At 32.0% G+C, this 15,677-nt stretch overlaps 1 protein-coding gene across 3 annotated transcripts in view; it reads right to left on the reverse strand.

Moving 5' to 3' along the window:
• Positions 1-595: 595 nt before the first annotated feature.
• LOC116342667 (maternal protein pumilio-like) overlaps positions 596-15,677 on the reverse strand; it is a 182,428-nt gene continuing 167,346 nt past the window's right edge. The window contains exons 10-17 of one of the 3 annotated variants that reach the window (XM_031770363.1): positions 9,986-10,190; positions 9,713-9,876; positions 8,732-8,921; positions 4,857-5,078; positions 4,738-4,770; positions 3,805-4,665; positions 3,563-3,731; positions 596-3,447 (exon numbers count right to left, since the gene is read on the reverse strand). In XM_031770363.1, coding sequence (XP_031626223.1) covers positions 2,991-3,447; positions 3,563-3,731; positions 3,805-4,665; positions 4,738-4,770; positions 4,857-5,078; positions 8,732-8,921; positions 9,713-9,876; positions 9,986-10,190 — 2,301 coding nt within the window. In that variant the 3' untranslated portion in view covers positions 596-2,990. Of the gene's footprint in view, positions 3,448-3,562; positions 3,732-3,804; positions 4,666-4,737; positions 4,771-4,856; positions 5,079-8,731; positions 8,934-9,712; positions 9,877-9,985; positions 10,191-15,677 lie in introns of all 3 variants that reach the window. The other 2 variants (XM_031770362.1, XM_031770361.1) reach the window with 2 other exon arrangements.

The following is a 15,677-nucleotide window of genomic DNA, read 5'->3' on the forward strand; positions in this document are numbered from 1 at the left end:
GCGCTATTTTACACTTTACATTCGTCAACCAATTAATTTAATGTGTTCACATTTCGTTTTCGATTCATTGTCGAAACAATTTTGTTGCTCGTTTACCTTTTTCCTAATTTCAAACTTTACAAATTTATATACGCTTCAATTTTGAAGTTTGCCAAAAAAAACAAAGAGATAAAATTAAAAGCCAAAAGTTTTTTTCCATAAAATTTTGTGTACATTTTTCTTTGTTTTAATACAATTTATCTAAAAAAAATTCAAAGTGCAGATGTTGCCATTTTTCTGTGTGTTGAACTATATTTTCCTATTCAAGTTTTGAAGTTGAATATGAAAATGAAAGCGACTTGCATGAGTGGGACTTGAGTCGTTTTCAATTCATCGAGAACGAGATCATCTATGTGTCTTGTGTGAATTAATCAATTAATCGATCCAATACAGCCATCGTACAATGTTTCGAGGCACTTCGTTGTTGCGCTGAAGCCAATTTAATAGCGATCTATTTTCCAATGTAAGTAGCCTGCTAGATCTGAAACATGCTCGATCGCGAGCTTCCTATGCTTTTCTTTCTTTCAATTGTTTTCTTTTTCAAATTCCCCTTCAATTGGATCAATAAAAAATAAATCATTCTATTTTGTTTATTTCGAAGACTTGTTATTAATCTAATATGTTATATATTTTTTTATCAACACTCGTTTTTAATTAACTGCTATTGATGAAAAACTAATGCAAAAGCCATATCTAAGTAGGCGAATTGTGATTCCAAATATTCTTTTGGGAGAGCGGGGTGATACATATATATATATATATATATACTAATACATAGAATTAAGGTATAAAACATGTATACAAAACAAAGGAAACATTTCTGGTTTAAATCGTATGTGAGTGTTATTTTTGTTTGAAATGTTCGACATTGAATTTTCAAGATAGTAAAAAGCCACAATTATGAATGGGACACCAAAAAACTGCATCCATTTAAAAGACATGTCTTGTTGCACAACAAGGTCTATTGCGGGTTTTCTTTTTTTTCTCAAGTTAATGATATGATACACTTTACAAAATACTTTGATTTACAAATGAGCTGATTCCAATTGAAAAGTTTTATTCCCACTTTTTTCTCGCATATTGTTTTGGGCCTAAAAGTATGCATGTGTGTGTGTGTGTGTGTTATGACTTTAAGTGAAAAATCAAATGTCTACAATTTCCGTTGATAAAGATACAGGTGAAAACCTTTTCTTTTTTGTTTCATATTTATGACCGTTCCTTTGATCGTTCCAATTTTAGTTAGCACATTTTAATGCATGTATGTTTATTATATTCTATCATCTAAATAACATTAAATTGTTTTGAGTTGTTTTTCTCCATTTACAGTTTGATTAAATGTCCACGCAATATTTTTGTATCATGAATAATTTGCTGGATATTTTGTTGTTGTTTTATGTACGTATTAACACTGAACATGAAATTGTTATTTTTATTGATTACAAATACTAAAAGAATTATGTAGTATTATTATTATTATTATTAGAAATAGTGAACAGTTTGTATATTAATGTATAACTACTAAATATTTATAATAAAGAGGAAGTGTACTTTTCGAGTGAAATTTTACATATTTATGCATGTTTTTCTTACTATAAATACTTGATTACAAATGAACTAATTTTTATGCGTAGCGGAGTGAATTTGCTAGTATCTGACATCCAACAAGATCAAGTTCAAATTGCTTCGCTGTCTAATGAATCCATTCGAAATCAGATTGAAATTCGTCTAGTTGCGAGCGCACTTGTTTTGAAAATTATAAGAAGCAAAATGTCTTTTTTATGCTTTGATTATACATATATTCGTTTTTCTTTTCGGCCACCACATAAGTATGTAAAGCCATCGTATTTAGTGTTGTAATCAGTCGCAACAAGTGCAATTTTTTTGTCAAATACAATGATTTCTATATGTTAAACTTGAGGTGAGTATGACTTTGTGAACAAAAGACCATAGATTTTTTAAGTTTTCGCTATACACATATATATATATATGTTTCTTTTGGTTTCAGATAATAAACATCGAAATGCACGACAAACATCCATTTGATATATCTGAATTTAACAATTATTTCATGTTTTTTTTTGTTCTGCCAGTGTTTTTTTTGTTTGTCTTATGTAACAGTGTAGAGCAAAAAAAATGTGGCAACTCCCCCAGTATTTGTCATATAATGTGTGCAATATACATATCTACTTTCATAAAATGTTTTTAATTTTTCACACAGTTTAATTTTAATATTATCAAAAAGTCACATACTAGTAAAGTATTTATTGTATAAAAAGGGATTCTATCGATTTTTTTTTCTTCAACTATATACTTTTTTCAAAACAAGTACTTTGTTGATCATGAAACTGGAAAATAGAGCGTGAAAGTGCATCTATTTAGAAGAGAAACTGATTATCAAATGTTTAGTATATGCGCCATTGAAATTTCTCGGAAATTTGTTGTGTGTAACAGGTAAAATGTTTTTTGTATTATATATAATATAGTTTTTTTGGCCCATTATGGGAGCATACATAACCACATTTATTACAACTTGTGGACAAAATCCGTGAATGATGTGCATATTTATGTATAACTCCATAGCGAGAGAAACGGACGTTTTTTTTTAAAGAAAAAAACGCTTTTAGTTTTTCTTAACATGAATGTGAAATAAGGTTTATCAATAATCAAAAAATCTAAAAAATGAATTATGACAAAAAAATATGAAAATTATATGAAGAAATAAAAAGCTAATGCTTAAATTCTAATGAAAAAATGTATGTATGATCAAAATGCGGTATTAGGTTTGTGTATTTGTTTGTAATTTTGCATGATGAAGCGTGCGCTCTATTAAAAATGCGCATTAAACATTTTCTTTTGTCAATTTATATTTCTTTTTATGAAGAAAAAAATATTTTGTTTTTGTTTTGTTCAGTTATAAAAAAAGAGATCTTAATGCGCGCGCATGTTCACATTTACAAAACACCGTTTGATGTAGTCGGCGGACCGATTGGTCCGAGATTTGATGCGGGTGTTGTCGGTTCGGATGGAACACCACTGTTGTTGCCACCGACTCCTACATTAATTGTTGACACAACTGACGATGTGCTTGTATTCGATGCATTTGTTGTCAAGCTCGTGTTTAGCGATGACACTCCACTTCCAATTGAAACATTGACCCCGCCTGTACTATTTACGCCGGCTACTGCAGCAGCGGCTGCCGATGTAGTCAAAGCATTTGTAGTCGATTTTGTCATGAAGAACTTTTCCAATTTGGCAATAATATGCTTTCCGTATGTGTACTTTCGCAATGAATTCATGTGCGGCCGAATTTTATGCATTAAAATTTTACGCTGTGTGGGCTCTGACACATCAATCATTTTCTGTACTACATAGTTGGCGTACTGATCTTTCATCATAATGTGTAAAATACTGAAAAAATAAAAAAGTAAAAAAATGAAATCAAAGCGATTTTTAATTTATGTGTGTTTTTTCGTGGTATCTTTTTTATACTTTTTTTAATTGATAAATGATGCAGTATACTCACTTATCATTAAATTGACAGACTTCCTCGATGAGGAAGGCTCGTTCGGCACGTGTTGCATGTGTAACACATTTTTCGACCACATTCGATGCAAATTTATGCTGTGACAATTCCAACACCTTTCCACGTACGCTAGCAATTAATACAGATTTATCCTCGGGTTTTCCATGTTCTGCACAAACAAAGGAAAGGTAAAAAAAAACATAAGCATTTCAATGAGATTCAAATGAAATCAAAACACTTACCCAAAACATGTTGAATCACATAATTTCCGTATTGATCCTGAATCAGATTCTTGGTGTGTGCATGCAATTCAGCTAGAATTGGTGCAGTTTGTTCGACTGTGCAATGTTCAAGAATTCTTTGGATAACACGACAACCATACGGATGTGTGCTCAACGTATATACTTGACCCGAGAAAGCACTGATTATAAATTGAAGTGCGCCCGGTTCAACACATTCAATGCATTTCTGTACCACATGATTGCCGTTTTGATCCTTAACACATTTCAACACATGGCCGTCCAATTCACGAACAATTTCCTGTTGTTGTTCTGATGGAATGCTTTCAAGTGCTTTTTGAATAACACGGCAACCATACATTTGTAATGCCAACGGCAGTACGTGGCCTTTTACTTGCTGGGCCAAGGTTGATTTTTGTTCTGGCGTTCCAAATTCAAAGAATTTCTGAATCACATAATTACCAAATACATCGGTCATCAAACTGTATGCCGACGATAAAATTTCATTGAAAACCAATTGCTTTTCAGCAGCTGTTGCACGTTCCAATTTTTGTTGGATGAACCGTGAACCGTGTTGATCTTGTGAAAATTCAACAATGTGATTGGTTAAATCACGCAACTGCAAATTTGGATAGCGTTGATTACGGAAATCTTCGAGTAAACGTGATCGACCCGATGAACGATCGAGTGTTGTTGCTGTTGTTGATCGTGTGGTCGATGCACCCGGTGCAACAGTAGAAACAGTCACCGGCACAGTGCCAGGAATTTTCGAGAACAATGAATTTGATGACCCGAAAATGGTGTTTGCGGTTGACAAACCGACCGGTGCCAATTGATTGACATTACGGTATTTCGTTTCAGCTCCTATGTTAATTTAAATGTATTTTATTAATTCTAATAAATCGATATTAATAATAAAATGTATTTGAAACTTACCCGGAGCTCGATTAGACACTAAAGCACCCAAACCTAGAGAGAAAATATTGAAATAAGTTTTTTTTTTCATTTGAAATTTCTATAAACTTCTTCTTAACTGAAAAATAGAAAAAACATACCTGATGGTGGTGGTGTGCCCGGCGCCAATGGACTAACAGATGCCATTGCACCATAATTATTTACTGGCCATTTGCGATTTGCCGTACCATTTCCGTTTGCTGCAGCAGCAGCAACAGCAGCCACCGACGGTGAATTGAAATCAAGTGATGGACTGAATGCCGATGTGTTTCGATCAAATGAATCGCGACGTGCCGTCAATGATGATGTATTTAACGCTAATCCTGTGCAATTAAAAAAGACAAACAAAGAATTATTAATTAAATGCATGTTAAATTATAGATTGATTACTTTCCGAATCCTGTCATTTTGACACTGAACACATGAGTGCAGGCAATTCAAAATAATTTACACTTGAACATAATGTCTAATGACTATATGCACTCGGTAGCTAATAAATCTACATTATTCAACAATAAAATGTAATTTAATGATTTGCAAATCAATAGATGGTAAAATAAAAATCAAAATCAACAAACTCATTATGAGAAATGCATGCAATCGTATATCAAACATCGAAACAATTTCACAAACTAATACTGAATGTGTAACGAAATGATTGATTTGACATCAACACTTCAATTAAAACGATATGAAGCCGCTACGAGTGGCACTTTCATTTATAAATTGACAATGAACGTGTTAACCTAGATAAAAATCATGATCGGCGGAAAGTGATTTAGTATCCGGTTGTAAATTCTGCGAAAATCAAAATATTTCGTGTTTTTTTCTTGTGGATGTGAGTAACAGTGCATTTATTCGAATATGATTTTGCCTAGAGAATTTTCGTGTTCTCGCAAATGAAATTATATAAAAAATGGTAACATCGATATATTCAAAACGATTCAAAACAAAAGCCATTCAATCGGTTTGCTCGCGCCCGATGCACATGTAACCAAACCAATTTGAATAAATCAATTGCAAATAGTTTTCGCTCCGGATATTCGGTTGTGTGCCGTAAATTCGGGATATATATGCATATAAATCGATATAAATTATTTCAAATATATTCACTGCACTGTGTCGAACTATTTTTGAATATGCGAGTCATAATAAAACTTGAATCGGTTTTATGTTTACTGTATTGCAATGCATTTTATCGATAAAATATTGGTAAAATTGGGCTACACGTTGAACGTTGAACACACATTGACTTAGACATCAAATCGTTCTATTGAAACTGGTTTTAATTCACTAGTTTGATGGTGGTGAATCATTTGCTATATTCCCGTAACATTCTGTGAAAATTTGCCATAGAAAAATGTGTGCTATTGAAGTTGTAACTGTGTATTCCATTAGATTCAGCGGAATAAAATAAATCATGTCGAAATGAAATGCTCTCGTGAGAACACTTATTCATATTTGCCATTGTATTCTAGTCCATAAATACGTTCTTGTATTATTCACAAGAACTTGTGGCATCACTTCAAACTAACAGTAAATAATGTTGCAACTGATCAAGTGAAATTGAGAGAGGGAGGAAAAGAGGAGAACAATCATGTAGCCGAACATGATAGTTGAACAACAATCGTTTGAACGTGCGAATTAAGTCACAAACAATTTTTTGCCGTGTTACATTTCTCTGGCAACGTAAATGCTTACCATTACCATCCGTTGGGAGTCAGAATCGATTTTGATTTTCGTTGCACTTTGTTTTACTGCTTTTTTTCACTCGAGATTTCAAAGCAGAAATGTGCTCGCCGCATGCACTGTTTAAAGCTATAAATGTGTTTACTCCGTGCCATATGACGTGTGTGTCGTTAATTTTATTACGTTTACAAGCCAACAAAAGCGAAAGGAAATAAAAGAGACTTAGCGAGAAAAAGTTCTATTCGGAAATGTTTGAAAGTTGACGATAAAAGTTCTTCGTAATCGGTTTTCGAACAAAATGAAACTAATTTTTTGGTGGCATTCCTACATTTTTTTTTCTTTCTCTATTCGAGTGTCGGGGGAAATTTGAAACGCGTCTGATTATGTTAAATACAGTTGTATCCACAAGTTGAAATGAAAGTTTTGAAGGTCGAATTGTGCAATTCCCCATTGGCACAAAAGTGATTGCACAATTGGCACAAATGAAAAAGCACACACAAATTTAAACATAAATGCAAGGTTCTTTATTATCAAAAATTGGTGCAACTGTTGAAGAAAGACAGAGTAAAAAATGGTTGAATTCCAAATAAATGACCTATGTAATTTCGTGTATTTTGCTTGAATGAAAGGATAACAATTCCATTTAAAGTAATTTTTTATACCATAAAATCTAAAATAAAAGGATTTGATGGAAAGAACATAATTCTTATGTATGAACGACGTGTAATTGTGCACATTCAATGGTGTAAGTAGAACATTATTCGATTTTCCAGAATTGATAAATGATGTAGTAGGTATCAGCTGTAGCTGCTAATGGATTATGTAATTGAACATCAAAAATAATGCTCGCTTGAATTGTTGTTTGAAAACACAAATAAAAGTTGAAGACTTGTTTAACAAGATCCATTGCATACAAATGGAACCCATGTCCAACAATAATAATTGTTTTTATTCTCTGTGTCAAGGCATCGTTGCCATTTAGTCACAGTCGTACGGATAAGTGAATTTCTATTTTTGGTTCAAATTTTGGACTGTACTTGCCAAAGTAATATAATCGTTTTAAACTTTTAGCGTTAAAATTTCGTGACACACAGCATCTATTAAAAAATTAAAGATTTTGGGAATTTATACATTTCTCGTTTCTGGTTGATTAAATTCTTCACGGCCACGCTGCTTAGTAATAATTTTTGAACCATTATGGTTTTGAAAAAAAAAAGTTAAAAAATATTGAGCATGCAAAATTCAAAAAAGAAAATTTAAGCAAATCACAATGAATGAAAATAAGTTAATTTGATACAATATGCCGCAACGATAATAATAGCAATAATGAGTAATGACGTAAATGGTATCTTGCAGTGAATGTCATTTGATAAGGTGTGTATAATATACACTGTATATATCTCAATACCTGATGGTTGTGCTGGACTTCCTAATGTGCCTAAGCCACTGCTGAACGCTTGTGGTGCAAATAAGCCACCACCTGCTGAACAACAGAATTGATCGAATGGTGTTTGTTTGTTTTTTATTATTATTTTGTGTGTGTGTGGTTGAGTTATTTGTAAGTATACAAAATTCAATAAAAATTAGTCAAATCGATTTATGATTTCATAAAAAAAGTGTTAATGTTATTGAATCAACACAAAAAAAGAATACGAACTACGGAAGAATTATTATTCATGCTTGATAAAATTATGTACATATTAATATTTCGTACAAAAAAGACACATGTTGATGTATTGTATTCACCATCAAATGATTGGCAATAAAATGTTTTTTATTTCATTTTTTTCCCGGAAATTGAAACAAAATATTAATGACATAATATATATATGCCTTTGGGAAAAACTTGTACATAAATTGAATTAATATATTTAATGCAAACCAAAATAGTTTTGTAAATAAAATCGAATTTACAATTTAGTATATGAGGGGGGAGGACAAACGAATAATTAACGGGGTAACAAATGTTACAAATTCAATTGAAATGCTTAAATAAAATAAACAATATGATGTTCCATTTGTTAATTTTTGATATAGCTCATTTACAAATTCGTAAAATACCAAAAATGTTTTCCATTCGAATATACGGTGAATTAAACCGAAAAAGTAAATTATAGTAACAAGTGATAAATGTGTGCATTTTGTAAATGCATAATTTAGTTGAACTATTTGTAAAATGCCAACGCAAATAGTTTCAATAAATAACAACAATGAAAGAAAATTGAAATTTATTTGCAACAAAATGAAACGGAATGCAATGTAAAACAAACAAAAAAAAATATATTACCTCCAACGCTAGAGCCATTCTGTTGCGAGTAGAGATTTTGTTGAGCGGATTGCGGCTGTGGTGGATACATGGATTGAGGAGCACGTGCTTGAGCACCAGGTGGAACTAACACCGGAGCCGGACTTACTAAACGCATCGGTGTACCAGTTCTTGGTCCCATAACTAATGAACCGCTTTGGTCATAATACGCCTGAATCATCTGCTTCCAAAGTTATTAGTAGATTCGATGTGATTTTTTGTTTAGTATATGGATCCGTTTCAACATTTTTTTTTTTCATTTCGTTTTCGATTTTAAAAAATTTATGGAGAAGAAGGAGGAAATATTATGTGAAAAAATAATGATAATAATAATAGTAATATTTATATGTTTTAATGAGATTATAACTATTTTCACCGTACGGATTTTAATTTAATTCCGTTTCATTTTCTCACAGCTAAATATTTACAACAAATTGATGCAATCTCAATCCATTAAAAAAAATCACATTTGAATATCTGCATGGAGAAAATGTCACCAAATCATTACAAATTTATTTCCGTCTGCAAGATTTAACAACATTCTATCATTTTTTAATAATTTTCGTCGTTACAATTATTCAAATTAAATACATATTTATACACATCAGAATAATGATTTTTTTTTGTATTATCGATTAAAATACATTGGATTTTGTTAATTCCAGCATTAATTTTCGATTCAATTTACCGTGTATAAATAATTACAATTGTACATTGCTTCTAAGTTTTTTGCTATCGATTTTTGTGTTAAAAAATAGAATCATGTAAATTATTATCAAATCATGAGTGTGTTTGTTAAGTGGCTTATCTCACATATATTCAAACAAAAAAAGAAACCTCTTTTTACTTCACATATACAATTACATACAATTCGTTGAAAATACTTTTCTCGTGTGTAAAATGAACGATAAATTTTCTCGTTATGTTGTGTTAAAATCTTTGTATTCTAAGTATGTTACAAACCTGATAAGGTGGTTGGTTTTCTCCGGCTGGCTGAGACGGTGTCAATGGTCGCCTTGGTGGCGGTTGTGAATTTTGTTGTGGTATCAAGTTGGCTGGATACATCCCCCATGGAACACCATGCACACCATAATATTGCGGCATTCCTGCTGGTATGAGACCCATTTCTGTGTGTTTGCCATCATCAAATTGAAAAATAAAAATGGAAATTGTGCTTTTTAGAATTAACTTCAAACAATGTATCGTTTTTAGTGTAAGGTGCGATGTAACACTTACCGATATAACGTGTCGCATCTTGACCTGGATTAATGACATATGGTGTCGGTTGTTGAGCAGCGGCCGCATAGGCAGCACTCTGCTGTGCTAAGTACTGTTGTGAAGGCAACGGTAGAGTCTGTGGAATCTGTGGCTGAGCTGTCGGTTGACCTGGTGCAACGCCCGTATTTGATGCTAAACTTGGATTCTGAGAACGAAATAGTTGCTGCAAAAAGAGACGAGAGAAAAAAAAATTGGGTTTAAATTTCTTTACTTTAAAACGGAGAACGATGTCTCATCAACAGACAAAGAAGATTTGATTTTTGCGTCAACGGTCTCAACTTGTCGATGTTATTTAGCTGACGAGACTAATAAAGATTTTATAATAAAAGCTTCAATACTACTATGTCCCGATAAAATAAAAAATTCATAAAATGAATACTCAAAATATGGGGAACATTTTCTTTCTTTCATAAACGAAATCAAGTAAGACATTTCGAACAAATACCTATCGCATTTCGACTATTTTTTTGTATGTTAAGAATATAGTCTATATCAGCAAATTGTACAGTACAATTGCAGTATTTATGCGAAAATATGGATCAACAAAATAATTTAATACATACACTGGAAAATGTATGAGTTTAGGAAAAAAAACTTCTATTCGCATGCCAAAGTCTTAAAAAAAAAACTATAATAACACGAGCCCTGTGCTAATGTAATGTAATGTGATGTGTGCACGAAATAGCTCGTTTTTGCTAGCAATTTGCTGATGAGTATTCGTGTTTACGCTTTCTTCGCATGTAACTTTTCCGTTGTGCCGTTTTACATCTCCCCTCGTGTAGTAAGTTTTTTTTTTCACATGTTCATTGTTAAGTTGAGTATGTGCGATCCGATTATTATGGGTGCGATTCACGATAAACCCATTCAAACCAAATTATTTTCTTTGTGCCAAATTGCAATTTCATTCATTTGCGAGTAATATTTTTTGTCTGGCAGTTATGCATCAATGATTGAAGTATTTTTTTTTCTATGTATTGATTATTAACCGTCGTTGTTTCGCAACGAGTCTTTTCCGTAAAATACATTTTTTTTGCCATTTTCTGTGGAATGAAATCATTTCGATTATTATTTTACTATATTTCGATTTTCCGCATAAAAGCATGTTCATTGTTTTTGCTACTGCTAATCGAACAATAATGTGAAAATCGAATTGTAATAAAACAACAGATCTATTATTTTAATCAAATGTACCATTCGATCGAAAATCATATGTGTGCTTTGAAATACGAGAAATTGTAGCACACAAATTAGAAAATACCCAATAACTCACATAAAAATAGCCCCGTTGTGTAAAACACATTAATCGGTTTATTAGCTATCGATTTGATTGATTTGTTGTAATTAACCGACTGTCTTTACAATCGGAATACTGACTATATTCGATTGGCATGCTTGCCGATGTGTTGTGAGTGGATTTTTATTTCCTATGAAAGATGAAAAACGGCTGATTGCTTAAAGTGTGAAATCGCACTCAAAGTTTATTATTTTAAGATTTTGCAAGCATAAAAGTGTCACTAATCTCAACGAAAGCGCGTCGTTTTAATGCTTGTAATTTTATCCATGAGTGCATTCAGTCAAGTATATCTTTCATTGTTTCAGACGCAAACATGTTTTTAATTTACGCAATTTTTTTTAAAATGGAAGATTGGGTTTTGGAGTCGCCGAAGGCAAGATTTTGCCAAGAATGGCACAAACAATATTGAATGCAGTCGACTTGTGTTTTTTTTTTTCACAAATGGAAGGCGAAAAAGTATTTGGCAAAGAAAAAATCAGAACGGAACCGATAAAATAATCAAATTTAAACCATCACTTGCGTTTGGTTAAAGTGTTTGGAGTTTATTGTCTGTGTGAACATGAGAATGATTTCAACAGGTGATACGGTCCAATGGCAATCCGATGCATGTTCAAGGAAATACTTTAATCAATTTGGTTTTTGTTTTCAAATTTGTGTCGATATTTTTATGGGTTCTAGTTAAATTGCGAAATACTTAGTTGTAGCCTGTATAAATACAACGTGGCTCTTTTTGTCCATAAAAAATGCATATGTAATGTATTCGTCACACCAGCGAACTCAAATCACTAGGTTATTAAATTTGAAATGTACAATTGCGTATAATTCGATGTAATACGAGCTAAATTAGAGTCAAATCATGGTAAATGTCCGTGTGGCAAAAGGTCGCCAATATACAGACGTTTTCAGGTGATTTAATTGAAATTAACTTTCTCGCCACGACGACAAAGGCGAAGAAAAATCGAATTCAAGAAACTCACACAGAGAATTCAACAACTTATATGAAGACAATTTTAAAATTATAACGATTCCAATTATATTGGAATGTGAAATTCGAAATTGAATTGTCACCCAGCCAAACAATATAATGGATTGACAACTTTGCGCAGTGATTCGCATGATGAACGTGATGTTGAAATAACAAAAAAAAAAAAAACACGAAGAGTCAGTCAAACATGAATAAATCAAATGTGATATTTCATTGAATTTAATGATGTTGATTGTCAATTCAAACCAGAGCTTGAAATCATCGCTTAGGCTTATACATAATTATTATCCGCAACTCTTACTACGCGATGCTACCTCCGTTGATGACGACTGAGGTTCAGTGTTCTTTATGTGAAATAATGAACTCTGACAATGTGTTAAAAATGATGTGAGGTCTCCATGAGTTTGAGCACGGAAATCATCTCATCTAGATATTAAACGGCGAAAACATGTGGCTTTTCTTTTTTTTAATTCTTGCTTCATTCGTAATTATACTTTGGATATTATACGATGTGATTTTAGTTTATGCACAAACATGATTATGATGTTGTTATAAATATACGTGTATAGCTATGTACAAATAATTCGTCTTGTTTTTTTTTCTCTCTGTGCGCTCAATTACAGCTCAAATTTATTCAAACCAAGCATAATAATGACTAACTGAGTGAAAAATAATAGCACTTTAATGTGAGATTGAATAGACGCATCATCATGCCACTGTTCATCGTGCTGCTAATTTTACAAGTTCGAAGTTCAAAAGCCCGCCGGAGAATCAATGAAACATATCCAGGCGAAGGCATTTTTTTGTTCAACATCCTCAAACTAGAATATATCAGCATCTGGCGATGGGGTTTTTTAAACGCCTTCATTCACTCACAAGTAAATTAGGAGTAGAAAATGCACGCGCTCACCTTTAAATTGATTTTACAAAATGTGCACAACTGTAATTGAATTTTTAAGGAATGCGTGTTCGTTTCTTATTAGTGGAAAGTCGTTTATGGTGGTAATGCATACACCGATTATTGCTCGAATAAAGAGTACAATTTCTTTTAGCCATAATCGATTTTGAATCTCAATGCAAGAATTCTTACAAACGATGCAATTTCCCTTTACCGTATATTTTCAATTGCAGCACTTTTACTTGATATGTACGCAATTCAATTTTTACAGCATTATAAAAACACATTTTCCACGTACATTTTACAGGAAAACGAACAATTTATTCACAGGGAAAAAAATTGAACAGTGCACTTATTTATCGTTATTCATGTTGAGCATAGCATTATTCGCATAATGTTACGTTTTTTATAAGTGGAAAAACGTCACTTTGTGAGGATGCAATTGAGTAAATCTGAATAGATTTTGAAATTTGAAAATATGTTTCTTCATTTGAAGCTGTATATAATAACACAATTATAATATTGAAACATGATATGAACGTTTCGAATTTTCACGAAAACTGCACAAGCTTGTGCTCATTTGCAACAACCAAAAATGCACAATAAACAGTTTTTTTTGATAAATTAAATAGAGAGTTTACTATGAGTTAAACTTTGAATTTTAATGGTTCACTTTTATTAAGCACAAAATTTGATTACATCAACTCATGGTTGGGTAGCAAAAATGGCAGTTTTTTTTGTGTAAGCATTTACTTTGTTAAGCAAAAGTTCTATGGATAAAATCCATTAGTGATAACTAAGAACATTAACAGTGTTTCACTATATGGTCGACTCGTTCATCGTTCCTGTAAATTAACGTTCCTTATGTATGTCATAATTATTTTTGTTTTCTGCTAACGATATCGATCTGACATAATTATTAACTTTTTTTATCAAATTACAAAAAATGTTTTTCACAAAATTATTACAACTGTATGTTCTTTGTACATGATGCTCCATTTAATTAAAACAAAAGTTAGCAGTATCATGGTGAACTGTATTTAAAAATCGTGTATGAAATGTTTGTGAGTAAAAGTCATTTTACAAGTTTCATTCAAAGACTATAGTATTTTATCCAAAAGTTTAAAAATGAGAGTTCACTTCACAGAGTTCACTCCACATTGTTTAACAGATAAAATTACTATTAGCCGGTGAGGCGTTTGAATGAGGTACCATGACTAAGTGCACGCTATACAAATTGCAAAAATTTACTCATCTAAAATGCATTAAATCATTTTTGAACAACAGCGCTCTCTCTTCAACAGAAACATTCCGTTATTTCAACCAGTATATATAGTTATGACTTATGAATCACAACAAATTTGCGTTAATTGCAATTCAGGATTCTACAGAATTAACAGCCAAACATGAGCAGTAGAGTTTTCAACGTGAGTTTGAACATTTGCATGCCTTTTCATCGTTTCAATGTTGGTTATTTGCAACACATTCGTTTCTTCTACTTGAAACCATGAAATTCATTCAACGAAATTGTAGAATAACTCAACAAGCCAAAACAAAATGGTAAATTACAGGAGTATAGCCGACGTAAATGCGGGCATTTATTGAAAATGATACCATTCAAAGAGGTCGGAATAGTTTACTTTCCTGAAGAATTCATGAATTTTATAGTTTTTCGTTTATTTTTTTACTCAATTTTTCATAAAACAAAAACTTGTTGAGCTTTTTTTTAATTATTTATCCAAGGTAATGTTTCGTCGAACCAACTTTTTTGATGAACAATAAAATTTATCAATTGAACTAGTAAATGTGTCCGATGTGAAAGGTAAATTTTTGATTTACACAACCCCGATAATTGCAATTGGTTATTCAATGCATCACTTCAAACTAAATTAAATAAATATTTGGTGAACAAGCTTGTTTGATTACGGCTACTTGATCTATGTTACGGTTACTGCTCAATATTGTTGTTCAAGCTTATCTACTGAGGAATCTGGTTGGTTAAAAGCATTGAACTAATTTATATGCTGCTGAATCCATCCCTTGCTAACTCTCATTATTTTCGTATTTAAATTGATTGGCACTGATTGAGTGAATATTTCGATCACTTCATCAGGAATTGTTTTGATTTCAAGCAGCATTGACAAGCGAACATGTGGGAGCGGAGGGACAAACTGAAATAATTGCACATTGTCGTGTTATATTAAACTGTAACTGATACTGTATTTAAAGGATTTATAGAAACAATTCAATTGAATCAAATCGCATTGAATTCTAAATGAATCAATATTTTCAGATGCATTGTCAAATTAATGGAAAAATTGACATCAATGCAGTCATAATCAAATCCTCCAAACATGTATAATAAATGAGAAGTTGCACAATTGCGATCAAATGTTATTCATTTGACTAAATACATTTTTTTTCGATTCAAACTTTTTTAATGGAATAACATTTGTCTGGAAGTTTAATTCCT

Source organism: Contarinia nasturtii, unplaced genomic scaffold (genome assembly GCF_009176525.2).
Source record: "Contarinia nasturtii isolate CC-2019 unplaced genomic scaffold, AAFC_CNas_1.1 Cnas_scaffold_864, whole genome shotgun sequence".
NCBI lineage: Eukaryota > Metazoa > Arthropoda > Insecta > Diptera > Cecidomyiidae > Contarinia > Contarinia nasturtii.